The 21355-nt window shown below is 37.0% G+C and overlaps 1 protein-coding gene across 3 annotated transcripts in view; it reads left to right on the top strand.

Moving 5' to 3' along the window:
* LOC149828593 (myosin-17-like) overlaps positions 1 to 5186 on the top strand; it is a 120644-nt gene extending 115458 nt beyond the window's left edge. Inside the window, exons 31-39 of one of the 3 annotated variants that reach the window (XM_090017648.1) lie at positions 65 to 271; positions 395 to 535; positions 608 to 678; positions 1237 to 1336; positions 1403 to 1459; positions 1539 to 1595; positions 1716 to 1796; positions 2313 to 2395; positions 4938 to 5186. In XM_090017648.1, coding sequence (XP_089873774.1) covers positions 65 to 271; positions 395 to 535; positions 608 to 678; positions 1237 to 1336; positions 1403 to 1459; positions 1539 to 1595; positions 1716 to 1796; positions 2313 to 2395; positions 4938 to 5022 — 882 coding nt within the window. In that variant the 3' untranslated portion in view covers positions 5023 to 5186. Of the gene's footprint in view, positions 1 to 64; positions 272 to 383; positions 536 to 607; positions 679 to 1236; positions 1337 to 1402; positions 1462 to 1538; positions 1596 to 1715; positions 1797 to 2312; positions 2396 to 2467; positions 3199 to 4937 lie in introns of those variants that run through there. The other 2 variants (XM_090017647.1, XR_016434309.1) reach the window with 2 other exon arrangements.
* Positions 5187 to 21355: the final 16169 nt, after the last annotated feature.

The raw sequence follows: 21355 nt of genomic DNA, 5'->3' as shown, positions 1-21355 counted from the left end.
AGTATAAACTGTATTTTAAAGTACTTCATACATGTAATGTTTCATTTATTTGAAAATGTCTCAGGGTATTCGTGCTTCTCCTCAGAGTGCTGGGATATCATATCTAAGCAGTCGGATGATCGGTGGCCTGAATGAGTTACGCCAGGTTGAAGCCAAGTATCCAGCTTTGCTCTTCAAACAACAACTTACAGCTTATCTGGAGAAAATCTATGGGATGATTCGTGACAATCTGAAGAAGGAAATCTCTCCCTTCCTTGGTCTGTGCATACAGGTGATTCATTGCATCTAAGCCTTTGTGCTTCAAGATCTTTGCGAACTTTCTATTACTTTCTATTCTTCTAGTTTGTAGGGATGGTCTTCATTCCATTGCTTATATGTTTCAGATTGATTACAGGCACCAAGGACATCTAGAGCAAGTCTAGTGAAAGGTTCTCGTTTTCAAGCTAATGCTGTTGCTCAACAGGCTTTGATTGCTCACTGGCAAAGCATAGTAAAAAGCCTGAACAATTTCTTGAAAATATTGAGGGCTAATTATGTGAGTAGCTTATTATTTTTCAGAGTGATCTTGATAAACTCTTTCATCAACCTCTCACCCTGGACCTTACAGGTACCTCCATTCCTAGTACGGAAGGTTTTCACCCAGACATTTTCGTTTATCAACGTTCAGCTTTTCAACAGGTACCAATTGTTAAAATGTAAAACTGTACATATATATATAATATTATATTATATTATTATATATATAAAAATATATATATATATATATATATTTTATTTTCTGTAACTTTTTTTCTTTATTTTTATTTTGTCTTTATGTCATCTAGTTCAGTTTGAACTAGAATGACAGTTGCTAGTCAAGTCCTGTCCAGACTTGACTAGTAATAGAGCTGTTGGACACAGTCCAACGGCTCTATTTAGAGCTGTTGGACTGTGTCCAACAGCTCTATTAAGTCCTCTTTCATCTGTGTATATAAAGGGGTGCAGTGCCTCTTGTATTTTAATTCCAATGCTTCCTAAGCAATTGGTTTTTCATATCAATAACGAATACCTTTTTATTTTTATTTTATTTCCAGTTATACCCTTTTTAAGGGTTATGCTTTAGTGTCATTCTTGACACTTTTCCTTGAGAATCTAAGCTCGTGTTTCGAAGATCCCTATTTCATTTCACCAATAAGATAAACCTAAATAATTTGCACATATAAACTCTCGTATTTAACTTCTATTTCATTGTAGCAGTCTCCTTTTGCGGCGTGAGTGTTGCTCATTTAGCAATGGGGAATATGTGAAGGCAGGACTTGCTGAATTAGAACAGTGGTGTCATGATGCCACAGAAGAGGTTGCCATTGTTTGTTTGTTTTTTTCAATTTTTAAGAGGTCACTTGTAACAATGAAATGAATACAGTATGCAGGCTCAGCCTGGGATGAACTCAAACATATAAGACAAGCAGTTGGATTCCTTGTGAGTTTCTTCTTGTATTGCTCTGTGCAAGGATGCCTTGCTTTGGGTCATCACTTGCTAAATTCGTGAACTATTTTAGGTTATACATCAAAAGCCGAAGAAGACATTGAAAGAAATCACTAATGATCTTTGTCCAGTGAGTAAATGTTATATTCTTTTTTTTTTTAATTTAATATATAAACATAAAGCTCTTTTTCTTCGGTTTCTTTTTCCTTCTCTCATATCTCATTTTCATTGTTTCTCATGCCAACATCAGGTACTGAGCATACAACAGTTGTACAGAATTAGTACAATGTACTGGGACGACAAGTATGGCACACATAGTGTGTCGTCAGATGTAAGTTCTAGAACCTGCGATCTAATTGTTGCTGCCCATCTCTTATCCATGATCAGCTGACATGCACCTTTAGTCAACCGTTCATCTCTTTTAAGTCACAATGTGACTCATGGGCTCAAAGAAACCTAGAATTCAGAGGTCTACCTTTGTCTACCATGTCTTCGGGCACCTGGCAACCAATGACCTGAACCTCGTCTCTGAGTCAAGATTTGCATCTTGGCTCGTGTGTTGGCTTATCCCTATTTTGCAAATTTATACTGTTTGTTTGTTGGAGATTTTCCAGTACTGCCCTATGTTATAAATATTATAAAATTTTCAAATCATTCTAATTGATACTCATGCATCTAGAGTGACTTCATTCCTTTGATTATGAAATATCTAGTTGTTCCGAGTCTTCCCTTACATCTCAAACTATCAATTTTTGAGTTTTGATCAATCTCAATCATCATATGTGTCCTCGCCTATGATGATATCGATATTTTTGGGGATTCATAAAAAGGTCCTCTGTTGTGGTAGGTTATCTCAAATATGCGAATACTGATGACTGAAGACTCTAATAATGCTGTCAGCAGCTCCTTTCTACTGGATGATGACTCCAGGTAAGTGCTTTCCTATAAATCTGTCTGAACCTTATCTGGGTAATGTTTTCTTACAATATCAACTTTATGCAGCATACCATTTTCTGTTGATGAAATCTCCAAGTCAATGCAGCAGATCGATATAGCAGATGTTGACCTGCCACCCTCGATCCGTGAGAATTCAGGATTTGTCTTCTTATTGCAACGTACAGAATGAGCCCGAAGAAGGCTTTCTTAATGGCCTTTTCATCCTTTCTCTCAGAATCTCAAATTTTCATGGTCCAATTCTACTTAGCAACACCTGTGAATACAATTCATCACCTTTGTCTTTCCACATTTTCGGAATCCCTCGTTCTAGTCCAAAGGGCCAATGACATATCTTCCCATCTATTTTTTATTTCCCGTAAAATTGGTTTGGTTTTTCTTAGATGTCAGTTCTTTGGGTGCTTGGAATCTTTTGTCTCAAGTAATCCTCCCATAGATATATTGTGTGCGCATGTGAAAATTAATATTTAAAAGGTCTTGATCCTTGTCGAAAGACTGCACCATATACAGCTTTTCCTCGGCGAATTTCTTTTGCTGGTTATGCAAGTTCAGCTTACCCATTCATCAAGATGGTCTTTCATGTAGTTTGGTGTATTGTATTGTATTTTTTAGTATTGAAATTAAGAAGTGGTTGATTATTGTAAGTTGTGGGTCCAATGACAGTATCTACATCAGCAGCCACATGTTTTTGGCCATAAACATTGTAATTTGTATTTATTCATTAGGTTGGAAGGGGGGCTTCCAGCCTTTGTAATGTAATGTTAATATGTTGTGCTGTACTGTGGCGTCTCTTTCTTCCTTTTGCTTTCCCATAGATGATAATGAGTATTTTCTACAAATTTTGTAACAGAGCTCCACCTAATTTATAGCCAGATGATTAAAGCTGTGTTTGGGTGCCTTGAATTGGAGGTTGTGTGGTGGTTTCCACCATGCTCTCATACTCTTGCTGTTTGGGAGCAGTTGCGTTGCTAAAACAATGCACAACACCTTTCAAGAGCGGATGTTTTTGGCCACACTCTCTTTACATCACACATTGACAGCACAATATTTTGGCAACACATTGAAACCGAGTATCCATCCCACCCTTTCCTGTTTTGAGTCCGATCAATCATATCCGTCTTAGTCAGGACCTGTTCAGTTGGATTCTTGCCCAATTGGGACTGTGCAGAGAAATATTTTTTTATCTCACAGGACTCTTAGAGAAATTGCCCAGCCTGAAGTCCGACCCAGGTTGAGACTCTAGTGAGATGCTCCCTGTAATCTTCTTTAGGGTGAAAACTGTGTATTTTTGCTCTTTTGTTCTTTTGTAAATTTATAAATATGTGTACCTACCTTAGATAATTTTTAATAAAATACTTTTGGACCATGAATTATTCTTCATTCAACCTATTTCTGAATTCTTGTTTCTTAGAGGTGAAGCCTTTGTTCTCTCTGCTCTTTCATATTTTTTTCTAGCACCAACCCACTCAGAGGGATCAATATGCTTTGTCTTATTGCTGATCCTATTTGACGCATAGCTTAACCAGATCGACAATGAATTTCTCTTTTTCTCGGCTTTTTCTCTTCGTCATAGCCTTCTCGATGTCATATTTGCAGAAACCATCCCTCCTTAGGGTCGGGTGTTCTTTATTCACCGTATTTCAGAATTCTTGTTGTTCAGATGAAAAACCCTTTCTCCCTTTACTCTTTCATATTTTTCTCAACAACAATCCACCCAAAGAGATCAATATTCTCCCTATGCTCATTGGTGATCCAGATGCAGGGCTTAGCCATATCAAGAACAAATTTCTCTTTCCCGGTTGTTTCGACCCTTGTGCTCATGGTGCATGCTTCTCTCTAGAGTTGTGCCTCATATCCAACTCGTCGGAATTCGTAGGATCGTCCTTCCCTGAGTTCGGGTTCTAACAGTGGTATTAGAGCATCGTTCTCGAGAACCACGTCGATTAGCCAATTGCATTGGACAACTCCATAAGGGCCCACACCCTTCACAGTTTTCGTAGACGGTCATATTTATTTCTTGAATCATACTTTATTTCGTTGTCAGATTTTTATCATAAGTGTTGTATAGATTAGTCGCAATGTTGATCTGCATAGAATCTCAATGATTTGATTTGGTTCACGTCTCTCAAGGTATTTTTTGTCTTATGGAGTTTAAGGATAGTCCCGACGGCTTTGTAGTTGTTCATGATTGCTTGCAGGCTCATTGGCATTGCTATAGAGAATATTCATATTATAAGAGTTTGAAAATGGCCGCTATTGTTACTCAATGTGGCTGGAGATCATGGGTTATCAGGAGAGAACTTCGGAAATTCAAAATGATTAGATATGATACATAAGTATGATTCTTTAGTCAAGCAATGATGCATAACATCAAATACTTTGATTACTTTAGCTTGGTTCAATATGTGATAGTGTGTTTGCATGAATGTCTTCATTTGGGATTTGCAAGTTCACTAATGAATTCTCTATTGTATTATATTGCACAAACTATTGATGGTTGTGAATATAAACTTTTTAGGCTGCAAGGGAAACTGAGGCGCTCAAAGAAGCTAAGGACAAACTTGAGAAGCGTGTGGAGGAACTTACATGGCATTTGCAATTAGAGAAACGATCGAGGGTAGGAATATTTTCTTGTTATATCATAACTTCAATTAAGTAAAGCCATTCCATTTTCTCCCTATAATCCTCTCTAGGGTGAAAACTGTGTATTTTTACTCTTTTGTTATCTTGTAAATCTATAAATATGTGTACCTAGCTTAGATAATTTTTAATAAAATACTTTTGGAATATGAATTATTCTTCATTCAACCTATTTCTGAATTCTTGTTTCTTAGAGGTGAAGCCTTTGTTCTCTCTACTCTTTCATATTTTCTCCTACCAGCAACCCACCCAGAGGGATCAATATTCTTTGTCTTATTGCTGGTCCTATTTGATGCATAGCTTAACCAGACCGACAATGGATTTCTCTCTTTCTCGACTTTTCTCTTCGTCATAGCCTTCTTGATGTCAGATTTGCAGAAACCGTCCCTCCTTAAGGTCGGGTGTTCTTTATTCACCCTATTTCAGAATTCTTGTTGTTCAGATGGAAAACCCTTTCTCTCTTTACTCTTTCATATTTTTCTCAACAACAATTCACCCAAAGAGATCGATATTCTCCCTATGCTTTGTTGCTGACCTTGTCTGATGCAGAGCCTAGCCATATCAAGAACAAATTTCTCTTTCTCAGTTGTTATGATCCTCGTGCTCATGGTACACGCTTCTTTCTAGAATTGTGCCTCATACCAACTCGTCGGAATTCGTAGGATTGTCCTTCTTTGAGTTCGGGTCCTAACAGTGGCATCAAAGCACCATTCTCGAGAACCACGTCGATCAACCAATTGCATTGGACAACTCCACAAGGGCCCACATCCTTCACAGTTTTTGTACGAGTTTGATTTGACAATTATATTTATTTCCTGAATCATACTTTATTCTGTTGTCCGATTTTTATCGTAAGTGTTGTTTAGATTAGTCGCAATGTTGATCTACATTGAATCTCAATGATTCAATTTGGTTCACGTCTCCTAAGACATTTTTTGTCTTATGGAGTCGAAAGACAGTCCTAGTGGCTTAGTAGTCGTGTGGTTGAATTTTTTTCAGCCCGCACCAAGTTTGGATTCGTATTTTGGTGCAACCTAGACACTTTTGAGTGGGTCTGACCAACCCAAGTGCTCGACAGTTGTCCATGGACGTATCTGCCTTGTGTGCAGGAGCCCCACACCTACCCTGCTGTATGCGCATGTAGTATTACTGATACCGTTTATCAATCTCTACCCCGTTAGTTTCGTGTCTCTCTAGTGAGGGCTCAAGCCCTTCTTGAATCTGATTTTGATCTGAACATAATGTTTGATCCATTACAGTCAACAATGATCTAGTCATCGTTTGCAACTTTGAGATCAGATTCTACGTTTTTCGCTCTTCTAAATCAAACTTGGAATCGTTTGAATTCGACCTATAGTGACCCTGATTTGACCTCTGAAAGCTAGGTTTCATTTTGCATGTAATTTGGGAAGGATCGATACAGACCTACATCTAAGTTCAATTTTTGAAATTTCATTCCGGTGGTTTGAAAACCCTAAAAATCCTTGAATAATCACTGTAATTAGTCTTACCTATCCTAACCTAACCCAGAAATAAATAAATCCTAGCCTTAGAAAACCCTAAAAAAATTCAAAAAAATTACTTTTACATACGTGATACCCTAGACCTGACAACCAAACTCAGAGCCCCCTTAAACCCTAGCGTACCCCTCTGCATCACCCAAACTTTGGATCAACATAATCTTATCCTGTAGGTATTCATCACTTAACTTGGAGGGTGCAGTCAAGATGGATTTATTGCGGTGCAAGATAGATGATGCCTTGCGAGATTTGGCGAAGTGGCTGTGCAAATCCGTTGAGAGAAGGAAAAGAATGGATCTAGACTGAATCATTTATTTTGCAGATCTTTTATCGTTCTTCATGGGATCATACAAAGATTGTCAGAAAATAGATCTAGTTTTCCATGATGCGAATCTTGCTTCATTCTTCGAAGGCATTGCTAAAGCAAAATGCCCCAATGACCGCTGCAGGTGTACCAAAACACAAGAGCTTGATTAATTTATAGGCAAAATGTGCGTTGATTTGACCTTGCCGATTATTGCCTATACTGAGCAATAAGATTTTTCTTAAGATCCAAATCCAATTCAAGAAGATTTGGGTCAAAACTCATGTCTTGAATCCAAGTCTCCTATATTGGGCTCTCCTAAACCCACCATAAACCCTTATATCCTCATCCTTGAAAACCTTAAAATAGACCAAAACTTGAGTTTGTTAAATCCAATCTCAAAACCTTCTCATGTCTAATTTCCTAACCAAATTCAAACCCTTTCCAAACTCATATTATCCAACCCAAATGTTCTTCATACCTTTAACTTATTTGGACTAAATCAAGTTTCTTCAAAATAGATCTATAATTTATCTCAACCAGCCGCTCTAGATCCGTTTGACCCATTCCACTTTGGAGGCTTCTCACAAGACTTAAGTTGGATTGAAAAGAATGTTCCTAGCTTCAGTACACATGTTGGGGTAGATCCTGCTTAGTTCCTTCCGTTTATAAAAGTAACACCCTGGATTTTCAAAACAAAACTTGGTCAAAAATTCATGGATTTTTTTTTCCAGCAGAATTTAGAAAAGGTTTTTAGTAACGAAAATAGACGATAGTTAGTCATCGATTTTAGAAGATGACAGGTAAGTCACATGTATATGGCCAAGCACTCATTGTAATGCCTCAAAATCCCAACTTGTAGAATCCTTAAATTTTTAAAAGGATTTTTTTTTTAAAACATTATACAAGCGGAAAAAAAACCCATAAAGGAAATCAGTTGAAAATTTTGAGCAGGTTACAAGATAAACAACAAAAAGAAACATTTCATTCCACACTTGCTTTACAAAATGAGACCGAGGATATACATCAATTCAATTACGGAAGGGTCTCTCAAAAACCAAAAAGGGGGATTTCTCAAAACAACTGCCAAGATCGCGTAAATCCAAAGTGTGGGTCCCAAGTCTTTGTAGCACAGTTATCACAATCACACCCTAGCAGTCATCACCTGTATCTCCATAAAATGGGGTCAGTACTCTTGCGAGTTAGTGAGATAAATCATTTATATAATACCATTTTAAAGGAAAAACAAGAGGCATAAAACATGAAACCAAAAAGCAGGCTTAACATAGCTCAGAAACTACGAATATCAGACTATAGCTAACATGATGACACTGTTAGAGATATTTAACCAAAGTACATGTGGATGTGAGCATACATATGTGTAACGTGCAACAAGTACGAGAACTAGAAAGGATAGCAGTATAAAGCTAAGTGCAACAGGATGAGACAGTAAGAAACATACAACCAAAGTAAAGCAACTACGGTACGTACAACGAAGAAAGCAAGGCACCACATTACATAGTTCTGATATAACTAAATAACTAATCAAGGTAAGTCAACATGTGATTGGTTAGTAATTATGTTCTTCTTCCTTACTCCTTCGGGTGTGTGAAGAAACCTCGTATTCTATGAGACGTGCACCTGGCGTTTGTTATTCAATTTCTAATGTGGTAACTGGGGACGCTACAGACCGAGTAAACCTCATGCATACAGCTCACAGTCGAGAGAAACCACACATAGGTAATGGATTGCAATCCACACTACTGCAGTAGTGGAGATACCTCAACAACTAACCTCGACCTCCCTAACTCTGAGTGACTGGAGGTCAAAGGATGCCTCAACTCCTATAAATGTGTTGTAGTAACGACCTATCACTCAGGGCTGTATTATCCACCCTCTCTAAGGTGAACCATTTTGTGAATGGGGCGATGGCGGTTTATCTTTCTTAAGTTGGTTTGACAACACCTCCTTTCGAGGTGTTTAGACACACATGCCTCGTGGTCCCCGCACGGTACACAAACGAGGTCTTAGCTTGCCCATTCAAGTGCTCAAGCCTCACACAGCCAACGAAAGAGTGCATCGCCGATGAAGGCGATTCAATACCATTTTTCATTTTCATTTCTAGAGTATCTCAATACGTGAGCTCACTCACTCACGAACATGGGACCATCGCCCAAAGACTCAAGTAGAGTCGCAAAACCTTAAAAGGTAATTGAGCCAATACCCTACGGTGAGTAAGTCACAACCCATTGTCGGGATAAGAAGAGTGCATAGTGTGCGACATGCATCGTGCAATGCCAAAGTGCAACAATCTGTAGTGGCGCACAAATCCCCAATGTGACTCTCAGTGTAGGAAATATGATGGACCAATTAAGTGTCATGGTGCCAAGTGCGAGTGTGCTACATGCAATATCATTTTATGTTTCTTCGCACATCAGCCAAACACATAGCAAAAAGTATCACATCACCATGTGTAGATATGTGCAAGTACCAAGTGATAAGGACCTCTGTCAAACGCCATGTATAGCGATACCATTCACATGTAGTGTCACGACAAGCATCACCCATAAGTGTCATAATGTGCAAGTGGGACTACTACGTCCATATGGGAATTACATTAGCACTTCCACGGTTAAGACTTTGCCCGCAACATCACATACCACGAAGAACGCCAAAGGCACCATGATCCGGTACTCAATCATAAGCACGATCAAGCGAGAGACAAGGGTGCCAAGGCAGTTCGCAACACACTGCCTTGAGCCATCCTAAGCGACATCCGCGGGACTATAACACACAACAATGCTTAGGCTGCAACAAGGAAGGTCTGCAGACCTGCACACGCGCGAAGAAGGCAGTGACGGGAAATGCTGCAATAGCCGACTACGGCCAAGCAAGAACCGCGGTCTTGCTGCAACTAAGGCGATTTGAGTGGGCAACAAGCTGCTACTTGTTGTCCACACCACCTTGCTGCCACAACACAGCAACCGAGAGTTTCACAAGATCCAGCGGAATGTCCAGCACGCTGCCACTTTGGGGCCCAACCCACGACAGCCACTACCTAACTCGAACTGGGTGTAGGTTGCAACAAAATGGATAGCTCAGGTCTGGACTGACTGGTCCAGATCTATGCTAGAATGCTCAGACCTTGAGCAAGGTCTGGACCAGGGTGTCCAGACCCGGTGTGGCACTGCCACACACTATAGCCCCGACCTAACCCAAACTAGGTGTAGGCCGCGACACACGGGCAACCTCGGTCTGAACCAACTTGTTCAGACCTTTGCTGGAAATGCTCGGGCCCTGAGAAAGGTCTGGACCGGGGTGTCCAGACCTGCCTTGGAGCTGCCACAATCGAACAAGGAGAAGCAATGCAGTGCATGCCTGTGCTGGGAGGCCTGCGACCAGCGACCCGGGTGCAGCCTACACCCGGTCACTAGCCACTCAGTGGCTGCAGGGCAGGGAGCCCTTGTCTGAGCCTCTGCTCTGCTCAGAGTGACCCTAACCAACCTGAACCAGGGTGGTTCAATCTAGTCAGGTCGAAGACCAAAGGGTTACAATAGTCTCGGGCTCGCAAAAAGGGGTCTGTCTGGCTCAAGGGGCTGGTGCGCTTAGCAACCGAAAGATCGATGATTTGGAAATGCTTACAAGCAGATTCAGCCACGATGCTAAACATGAAAGTTGTGGATCTATCTTTTAGCTTTCCACAGAAACAAAAAACTCAAATTTTTATGAAGGGAGCCGGGATATATTCTGAAAATACTAGACACTGTCAGGATGTTCTGGACTGAACAATGATTGATAACAGTCTGAATTTCCACTATTTTGATAAGGATTTTGAAGGACCCTAATAACCGAATCAGGCCAAGTCCTCAATTACAAAGTTAGAGGACTGCGTCTTAACCTTTTAGAAAGTCTAAGAACACCAAAAATTGACCTGTATCTAGGGAGATACGGTCGATTCTTCAGAGTTGTCTTTGACAACTCGGAAAGTCAGGAAAACCAGTGCATTCAAAAAAATACATTTTTGATAAGGATTTTGAAGGACTCTGCAAACCGAATCAGGCCAAGTCCTCAGCTACAAAGTTGGAGGACTGGGTCTTAGCTTTTCAAAATATCCAAGAACACCAAAAATTGACTTGTATCTAGGGAGATACGGTTGATTCTTCAGAGTTGTCTCTGACAACTCAGAATGTTGGGAAAAATCGGTGCATGCAAGAAACACATGGTGCTTGTGTGCAAGGGCATGCTATTGCTATTCATGGAAATACAAAACCAAAAAAAAGAGAATGGAGCTAGGTAGAGCTCTAATCTGCCCAGTTCCCATGCATTCATAAAATGCATCGGTGAGCATGGCTTCAAGCTTGCATTTGAATCTCTTTCTAAAAAAAGAAGAAGCTATAAAAGTGGAAATCTCACCGTGATTGGATGAAGGAAGGAGAAGAAGATGGTTTGCTTCTTATTGGAATGGAGGTCCACCACACACACACACACAACAAATTTCGGTAGAGGGAGAGAAGAGAAAGAGAGTAGAGAAGAGAAGAGAGAGAAGCCAAATCGGTTGGGATTTCTCTCTCATCTCCTTCTCAAAAGCTTCATAAAGCTTAAAGAGGAAATGGAGGACTGGGATTACGAGGGGGTGAGATAGATGGTTCTCCATGCTCACCCCCCCCCCCCCTCTAGACCTTTGAAAGACCCTTCAATAAATGCTACCCACTCTTCCCTTTTTCCTCTTTAATTTTGGGCTAACTTTTGGGCTTTGACTTTTCATTGTCTTTTTTTTTTAATCTTTTTTTTTGAAACTTTTAAATTGGCATGGGCTGCACCCTGCGCCCAAGCCTTAGGAATACGTTGGCTGTGTGCTAACCTTTTCAAGAATTTAAAAACAATCTTTTAGAATTGTTAAATTCCATTTTAGTTCATTTTTCAAAAACTTCTTCTTTAACTTGTTAAATTCTTATTTTAATTCATTTCCAAAAATCACTTCTTCCTTTTTTTTTTTGAATTTGAACTTAGGGTTTGAATACAATTCCTAATTCTCTATCATTCTTAAACATAAAAGAAAAAAGAAAAACTCTTTTAATAAAAATCCTAAAACCTTTCAAAAATTCGAATCAAATGAATATATATATATATATATATATATATACTTTTGTTCTAGGGTTTTTCTTATATATATATATATATTCTTGAATTTCGTCATACATTGAATAAGTTTCTCAGAAAATTTGAGGGTTTTACACTCATTGTCCACCAAAGTATTTCATTTAAGCAAACCAAAATGAGTTACTTATTACAAATAGTATGAAAGTGCACTAGGATCGAGGCAACGAGCACTAGAGGGGGGGTGAATAGTGCTTTTATAACTTTCTGTGAAATATTGAATGATTTTGCAAATCTCAAAGCAAACACACAAAGAACACAAGATTTTATTCTGGTTCGGTCAAACTCGACCTACATCGAGTCCCCAAGCAAAACCCGCTTGAGATTTTCCACTATCAACCTTGTAAACTACAAGATCACACAGACCATAACCGGTCCCACTTTCAGTAACAATCCCACTGAAAGCAAACAACTCCTTTACACCAAGGAGTCCTTCTTTTTACACAAAAGAAATAACAACTTACAATACAACCTATGAGCCTTCCTTTTGAATGCAAATGAAATGCAATTGGCTTTTGAGGTTGTTGAAATACTCTACTCACGAATTCACTATCTCTCAAAGTGATTTGAGTGAAAAACTGAAGTGAAAGTATCACGTGAGTCAGAAAACAAATACTTGAATAGATAGGAGTGAAAAGCAAGAAGTAATTCAATATAATTCTATTGAATTTCATGTTTTTGATTGTAGAATGCACTCATATTTATAGTTAAAAGATTACATACGTTAAGAGTATGAAAGGGTGTCAAAACTGTCCATTTTGAACGATCAAAATGTTTGAAAAATGAAAAGACACGCCTTTTTGAAGTTTCAGAAAAACGGCAAAATTAGTCGACTGAAACATCAGTTAGTCGACTAATAGTTAGTTATTAGTAGACTGACAGTTATCGTCGGTCGACTGATCTGTTAATCGAGCCGTTTGAAAATCTGAACTTTTGAAACTTAGTCGACTTGAGAAAAGTTAGTCGACTGATAATATCATCAGTAGACTGAAAAACCTTTTAGTCGACTGCTGCTAAAAACTTCTGAAAAACAAACATTCTGTTCGGTCGACTGATAAAAAGCATTATTCGACTGCTGTTAAATTTTACAGAAAACACATGTTTTGTTCAGTCGATTGAAAAATCAATAGTCGACTACTGCTAATTTTCCAGAAAACATACATTCTGTCCAGTCGACTGATAAAACCTTCGGTCGACTATTTTGACAAAAATGACTTTTTAGAAAATATGACGCGAAAGGATTAGTCGACTGATAAGTCTATTGGTCGACTAATAAACATGAAAATTTAAGAAAAAAGTTTTCTAAAAAGATTTGCAAAAGAGTTTCTTTTAGAAAAGTTTTTCTAAAGACTTTTAAGGTGAAATGCAACCTAAATATGCACTCTAAGTAAGGCTCTTACAAGAATCTAAGACTTTTAATGAATTAAACATTTGCACACTAGTCTTCAAGGATTCTTCACCGAATTCTTCAATTTTTTCATAGCCTTAGCTGAAATGCAGTTGATTCTACTTGCTCATCATCAAAACCTTGTACTTGAAGTATCATGTATGGCTTCATTGTTGTAACAATCTCCCCCTTTTTGATGATGACAAACTTAATCAAAGATGAAGCATTTAGATGCATAGATGGAGATTTTACTCCCCCTATCAATATGCTGCAAAACATTAAAAGTTAGCACATTTAAAGCACATATATCACATATTGATTGGTTTGCATTTCCATTCATCATTTCTTCATGTATTTAGAAATACATTCATTCAAAGCTTTCTTTTTCTCTTAATTTTGCATTTATCATGCAAGATCTCCTGTAATGTAATTGCTATCATCTTTTTCTCAAGATCTCCTGCAATTTCAATGTAATGCTATCTTTATCTTTTTCTCCCCCTTTGTCAGAATAAAAAAGAGTAAGGGCAAAAATAGCATAAGCAAAATAGACTTTTAACTCGTATCTCTATTTTAAAACACGGCAAGAGAGTTCCGGCGTGTTTTGAAGATGCGCCAGTCACTGCAAGAAGATTCCGGCGTTTCAAGATCACAGCCAGAAGATTCTGGCGTCTCCCTGTTACGGTAAGAAAATCCCGGCGATGATGGAGTCGAACGGCACTCCGAGGGTTTTTCGGAAGAGAAAGAGAGGCAAAAGAGAAAGAGGGGTTTTTGGTTTAAGGGTTTCGTTTTTAAAAAAAAAAAAAAACGAAAAGGTACGAAGTGAAACAATGTCTCTTTAAAAACGGGTTTTAAAAAACAAATCCAAGGGGTGTCGGGTCCCTTCACTTAAATTTAAAAAAAAATTTAGTCGACTAAAACTTTATCGGTCGACTAAAAAAGTGCGACATATTCTAAAAATATCATCAGTCGACTAGAACTATATCGGTCGACTAATATGATGCGATACATTCCAAAATATAAAAACACCATTCAACTAGAATTTTATCGGTCGACTAATATAGTGCGATTTTGAGATTTTGTTCAAAAATCAGCATTTTTATAAATCAAAAAATGAGCAAATACCTAGTTCTCTCCTAATTCTCATAAAATCTTCATTTTTAAGAGGTTTAGTGAAGATATCGGCATGTTGTTCTTTAGTGGAAATAAAATTTAACGAAATATCTCCTTTTAACACATGATTTCTTAAAAAATGATGTCTGACTTCAATATGCTTAGTTCTTGAGTGCTGAATAGGATTTTTCGAAAGATTTATAGCACTAGTGTTATCACAATAAATAGTTGTTGTGGAGTAATTCAAACCAAAATCTTTTAAGGTCTGTTTCATCCAAAGTACTTGTGAACATGCTAAACTAGCTGCTATATATTCAGCTTCAGTTGTTGAGAGTGATACTGAATTTTGCTTTTTACTAAACCAAGAGACTAAGGAATTTCTCAAGAAATGACAAGTTCCACTAGTACTCTTGCGATCAGATTTACTTCCTGCAAAATCTGCATCACTATATGAAACTAAATCAAAGGAAGATGATTTTGGGTAAAACAAACCGAAATCTGAAGTATCTTTCAAATAACGAAGAATTTGTTTTACTGCAGTTAAATGAGATTCCTTTGGATTAGCTTGAAATCTTGCACACACACAAACACTAAACATAATATCAGGTCGACTAGCAGTTAAGTATAATAGAGATCCGATCATACCTCTGTAGAGCTTAGTATCTACACTTTTACCATTTTCATCTTTATCAAGAGAAGTAGTTGTACTCATAGGATTCCTTCTTGATTTCGATGAGTCCATCCCAAATCTCTTGAGAAGTTCTTTTGTATACTTACCCTGATTGATGAAGATTCCTTCTTCAGTTTGCTTTATTTGAAGTCCAAGTAGTTTAATTCGCCCATCAAGCTCATTTCAAACTCTTCCTGCATAGCCTTAGCAAATTCTTTACAAAGAGAATCATTAGTAGAACCAAATATTATGTCATCAACATAAATTTGCACAATAAGAATATCTGAATTAAGATTTTTAATAAATAAAGTGGAGTCTACCCGACCAATGGAAAAACCAGATTGTTCTAGAAAATTTCATAGTCTTTCATACCATGCTCTTGGTGCTTGTTTGAGTCCATACAAAGCTCTTTTCAATTTGTAGACCTTTTCTGGATATTTCTCATTTTCAAAGCCTGGGGGTTGCTCTACATAAACTTTTTCATTGATGTGTCCATTTAAAAATGCACTCTTAACATCAATTTGATATAACTTGAAGTTCATGTAACTAGCAAAAGCAAGCATCATACGAATTGACTCTAATCGAGCCACTGGTGCATAGGTTTCATCAAAATCTATGCCTTCTTCTTGATTATAGCCTTGTGCCACCAGCCTTGCTTTGTTACGAATGACTTCACCATTTTCATCCATGTTATTTCGGAAGACCCATCTTGTTCCAATTACTGGATGATCCTTTGGTCTATCAACTAGATCCCAAACATCATTCCTAGTAAATTGGTTAAGTTCTTCAGACATGGCCAAAAGCCAAAATTCATCATCACATGCCTCATTGATATTCTTTGGTTCTAATTTAGATATGAAAGCAACATTTGCAATATATTTTTCTAAATGCCTTCTAGTTTGGACACCACTCTTTATTTCACCAATAACTTGTTCATGTGGATGATTAGGAACTTCTTTCCAAACCGGTTGAAGAGGAATATTTTCTTGAGAAGTACTCTCTATCAAGGGTTCTTCTTGAAGTATTACTTCTTCTTCTTCGCTTAGATGTATAACCTGCTCACAATTCTCATCAAATGCAACATGTAGGGATTCTTCAATACAAGATGTTCTTTTATTGAAAATACGATATGCTTTACTTCTAGAAGAATATCCAAGAAATATTGATTCATCTGATTTTGAATCAAACTTATCAAGATTATCTTTGGTATTTAACAAGAAACATTTACTACCAAAAATTTTGAAATATGAGATCTTTGGTATACGATCATAATACAATTCAAAACATATTTTATGTAAAATTGGTCGAATAAGAACACGATTTAAGACATAACATGCTGTATTAATTGCTTCAGCCCAAAAATATTTTGGTAAATTTTTATCTTGAAGCATGGTTCTAGCATATTCTTGCAAAGTTCTATTCTTTCTTTCAACAACTCCATTTTGTGGAGCCGCTCTAGGAAAAGCAAAGTTGTGAGATATACCATGTAAATCACAAAACTTTAGAAAAGATTCATTTTCAAATTCACCACCATGATCGCTACGAATTTTAATAATAGATGTAGATTTTTCATTTGTAATTCTTCTAAAAAGTTTAGAAAATTCTAAAAAAACATCATTTTTGCTTTTTAGAAAAATCACCCATGTAAACCGAGAATAATCATCTACTATAACAAAAGCATACTTGCTACCATTCAAACTTTGAATTCTAGATGGTCCAAATAGATCTAAATGTAAAAGTTCAAGAGGACGTTTTGTTGAAACTATATCTTTAGCTTTAAAAGAACTCTTGATTTGTTTACCCCTTTGACAAGCATCACATAAGTGATCCTTTTTATATGGTATTCTAGGTAGGCCTCTTACAAGATCATTCTTGGATAATTTTGAAATAATTTTAAAATTAACATGTCCAAGTCTCTTGTGCCATAACCATTGAATTTCATTTGACACAATAAGACATTTTTCATTAAAAGAGGGTAATTCATCTAGATACAGTTCATACACATTGTTTCTTCTTTTACCTTTAAAAATGATCTTTTTAGATTGAAAATCAGAAATTAAGCATAAATCATTTTCAAAAGAAACATGAAAACCTTTATCACATAATTGACTAATAGATATTAAATTATGCATTAAACCATCTACTAAAAGAACATTTCTATCAAGGAAAATTTTGGATTACCAATATTACCAATACCTATCACTTTTCCCTTGTTATTGTCACCAAAGGTGACGGTTCCTCCATCCTTATTTTGGAGGGTGGAAAATAACTCCGGCCTTCCAGTCATATGTTTGGAACAACCGCTGTCCAATATCCATTTGCTCCTTATGTTGTGTACCTACAACAAAATCAGAAAACAAAGCATTTGACCCCTTTCTATTTTCGGGTCCATGAGAGTTAGTCTTAGGAACCCATATCCATTTGGATTTTGGTTTCCTTTGATAATAAGTATTCTTTCTATAAAAGGATTTAGAATAAACATTTCTAGATGCATTTCTACTAGAAAATTTAGTTTTATGAACGAAAGGTTGAGAATAATGTCTTTGATTTTTCACCACATAGTTTGGTCTATTTTGAGTATCAAAGAAGCTATATCCCAATCCGGTTTTATTAACCGAGCATCTTTGAGAACCAAGAAGTTTTTCTAGATTCTCTTGACCATTTGTGAATTTGGTCACTATAGAAAGAAGATCATTTGACTTTTCTTTAAGACTAGATATTTCTTTTTGTAAGAGATTGGTTCTAACTCCAATTTCTTTTATCTCAAGTGCTTGGCAAGAATTTTCCTTCTTGAGATCTTCTATTTCTTGAAGTAACACTTTATTTTGAGAGTCAAGAGTTAAATTTTCAGTTTTTAACTCTTTATTTTTAGAACTAAGACTCTTAAATTTAGCATATAAATCATTAAATGCTTCAAATAACTCATCATAGTCAAATTGACTTACCGAATCTTCTTGTGCTACAAAACACATGTTGGCGACTTCTTCATTTGATTCTTCATCAGAAGAGGAGTCACTATCATCCCAACAAGCTTGAAATGCCTTTTTCTTCTTGAATTGGTCCTTGGGCTTGAATTTGAGAAGAGGACAATCTTTCTTGATATGTCCTGCCTTTTTGCAGTTAAAGCACTTTACTTCATTGGGAATGGAAGAATCTGCTTTCTTTGCCTTTCTTTGAAATCTTCCCTTTTTGATGAATCTTCTGAATTGCCTTATGATGAGGGCAATATCTTCATCTTCATCTTCTTTAGAATTTTCTGAGTCAGAAGTAGCCTTAAAAGCAAGAGACTTCTTTTTAGGCTCTTCTTCTTGTCTGTCTTGAAGTTGGACCTCATATGCCATTAAGTTACCAACTAAGTCTTCAAGAGTGAGAGTATTGAGATCATTTGCTTCTTCAATAGCAGTGGTTTTTCTCTCCCATTCAGGAGTTAAACACCTTAGAATTTTTCTGACTAAATTCACTTGTGAATATTCTTTTCCAAGGGATTTCAAAGTGTTAGTTATATCGGTCATTCTAGTTACCATGTCCGATATAGATTCATTTTGCTTCATTTTGAACAATTCAAATTTATGAACTAAAGAAGCAATTTTAGATTCCTTTACCTTTGACGTACCTTCATGAGTTACGAGAAGAGTATGCCAGATTTCATTAGCTGTAGAGCATTGAGAGATGCGATTGAACTCTACCTTGTCAACGCCACAATATAAGGCATTCATTGCCTTGGCATTAAGTGAAACAGTCTTCTTTTCATCATCGGTTCATCGGCTGAAATCAGTTGATGGAGTTTGGTACTTTTCTGAAACAACTCTCCAGATATCGAGATCCATGGATTGCAGGAATATTGTCATTCTTACTTTCCAGTATCCATAGTTTGTTCCGTCGAAGAGAGGAGGACGAACAGAGGAGCTTCCTTCTTTGTGCTGAGATGTTGTAGTTGCCATGCTAGATGATGGTCAAATCAAAGTAATAGCAAACCTGTGCTCTGATACCAAATGAAAGTGCACTAGGATCGAGGCAACGAGCACTAGAGGGGGGGTGAATAGTGCTTTTATAACTTTCTACGGAATATTGAATGATTTTGCAAATCTCAAAGCAAACACACAAAGAACACAAGATTTTATCCTGGTTCGGTCAAACTCGACCTACATCCAGTCCCCAAGCAAAACCCGCTTGAGATTTTCCACTATCAACCTTGTAAACTACAAGATCACACAAACCATAACCGGTCCCACTTTCAGTAACAATCTCACTGAAAGCAAACAACTCCTTTACACCAAGGAGTCCTTTTTACACAAAAGAAATGACAACTTACAATACAACCTATGAGCCTTCCTTTTGAATGCAAATGAAATGCAATTGGCTTTTGAGGTTGTTGAAATACTCTACTCACGAATTCACTATCTCTCAAAGTGATTTGAGTGAAAAACTGAAGTGAAAGTATCACGTGAGTGAGAAAACAAATACTTGAATGGATAGGAGTGAAAAGCAAGAAGTAATTCAATATAATTCTATTGAATTTCATGTTTTTGAGTGTAGAATGCACTCATATTTATAGTTAAAAGATTCCATACGTTAAGAGTATGAAAGGGTGTCAAAACTGTCCATTTTGAACGATCAAAATGTTTGAAAAATGAAAAGACACGCCTTTTTGAAGTTTCAGGAAAACGACAAAATTAGTCGACTGAAACATCAGTTAGTCGACTAATAGTTAGTTATTAGTAGACTGACAGTTATCGTCGGTCGACTGATCTGTTAATCGAGCCGTTTGAAAATCTGAACTTTTGAAACTTAGTCGACTTGAGAAAAGTTAGTTGACTGATAATATCATCAGTAGACTGAAAAATCTTTTAGTCGACTGCTGCTAAAAACTTCTGAAAAACAAACATTCTGTTCGGTCGACTGATAAAAAGCATTAGTCGACTGCTGCTAAATTTTACAGAAAACACATGTTCTGTTCAGTCGATTGAAAAATCATTAGTCGACTGCTGCTAATTTTCCAGAAAACATACATTCTGTCCAGTCGACTGATAAAACCTTCGGTCGACTAATTTGACAAAAATGACTTTTTAGAAAATATGACGCGAAAGGATTAGTCGACTGATAAGTCTATTGGTCGACTAATAAACATGAAAATTTAAGAAAAAAGTTTTCTAAAAAGATTTGCAAAAGAGTTTCTTTTAGAAAAGTTTTTCTAAAGACTTTTAAGGTGAAATGCAACCTAAATATGCACTCTAAGTAAGGCTCTTACAAGAATCTAAGACTTTTAATGAATTAAACATTTGCACACTAGTCTTCAAGGATTCTTCACCGAATTCTTCAATTTTTTCATAGCCTTAGCTGAAATGTAGTTGATTCTACTTGCTCATCATCAAAACCTTGTACTTGAAGTATCATGTATGGCTTCATTGTTGTAACAATCTCCCCCTTTTTGATGATGACAAACTTAATCAAAGATGAAGCATTTAGATGCATAGATGGAGATTTTACTCCCCCTATCAATATGCTGCAAAACATTAAAAGTTAGCACATTTAAAGCACATATATCACATATTGATTGGTTTGCATTTCCATTCATCATTTCTTTATGTATTTAGAAATACATTCATTCAAAGCTTTCTTTTTCTCTTAATTTTGCATTTATCATGCAAGATCTCCTGTAATGTAATCGCTATCATCTTTTTCTCAAGATCTCCTGCAATTTCAATGTAATGCTATCTTTATCTTTTTCTCCCCCTTTGTCAGAATAAAAAAGAGTAAGGGCAAAAATAGCATAAGCAAAATAGACTTTTAACTCGTATCTCTATTTTAAAACACGGCAAGAGAGTTTCGGCGTGTTTTGAAGATGCGCCAGTCACTGCAAGAGGATTCCGGCGTTTCAAGATCACGGCCAGAAGATTCTGGCGTCTCCCTGTTACGGTAAGAAAATCCCGGCGATGATGGAGTCGAACGGCACTCCGAGGGTTTTTCGGAAGAGAAAGAGAGGCAAAAGAGAAAGAGGGGTTTTTGGTTTAAGGGTTTCGTTTTTAAAAAAAAAAAAAAAACGAAAAGGTACGAAGTGAAACAATGTCTCTTTAAAAACGGGTTTTAAAAAACAAATCCAAGGGGTGTCGGGTCCCTTCACTTAAATTTAAAAAAAAATTTAGTCGAC

The sequence above is a fragment of the Nuphar pumila genome, chromosome 9, assembly GCF_984573655.1.
Source record: "Nuphar pumila chromosome 9, dmNupPumi1.hap1.1, whole genome shotgun sequence".
Lineage (NCBI taxonomy): Eukaryota > Viridiplantae > Streptophyta > Magnoliopsida > Nymphaeales > Nymphaeaceae > Nuphar > Nuphar pumila.
This window is presented reverse-complemented; position numbering and strand designations above follow the sequence as displayed.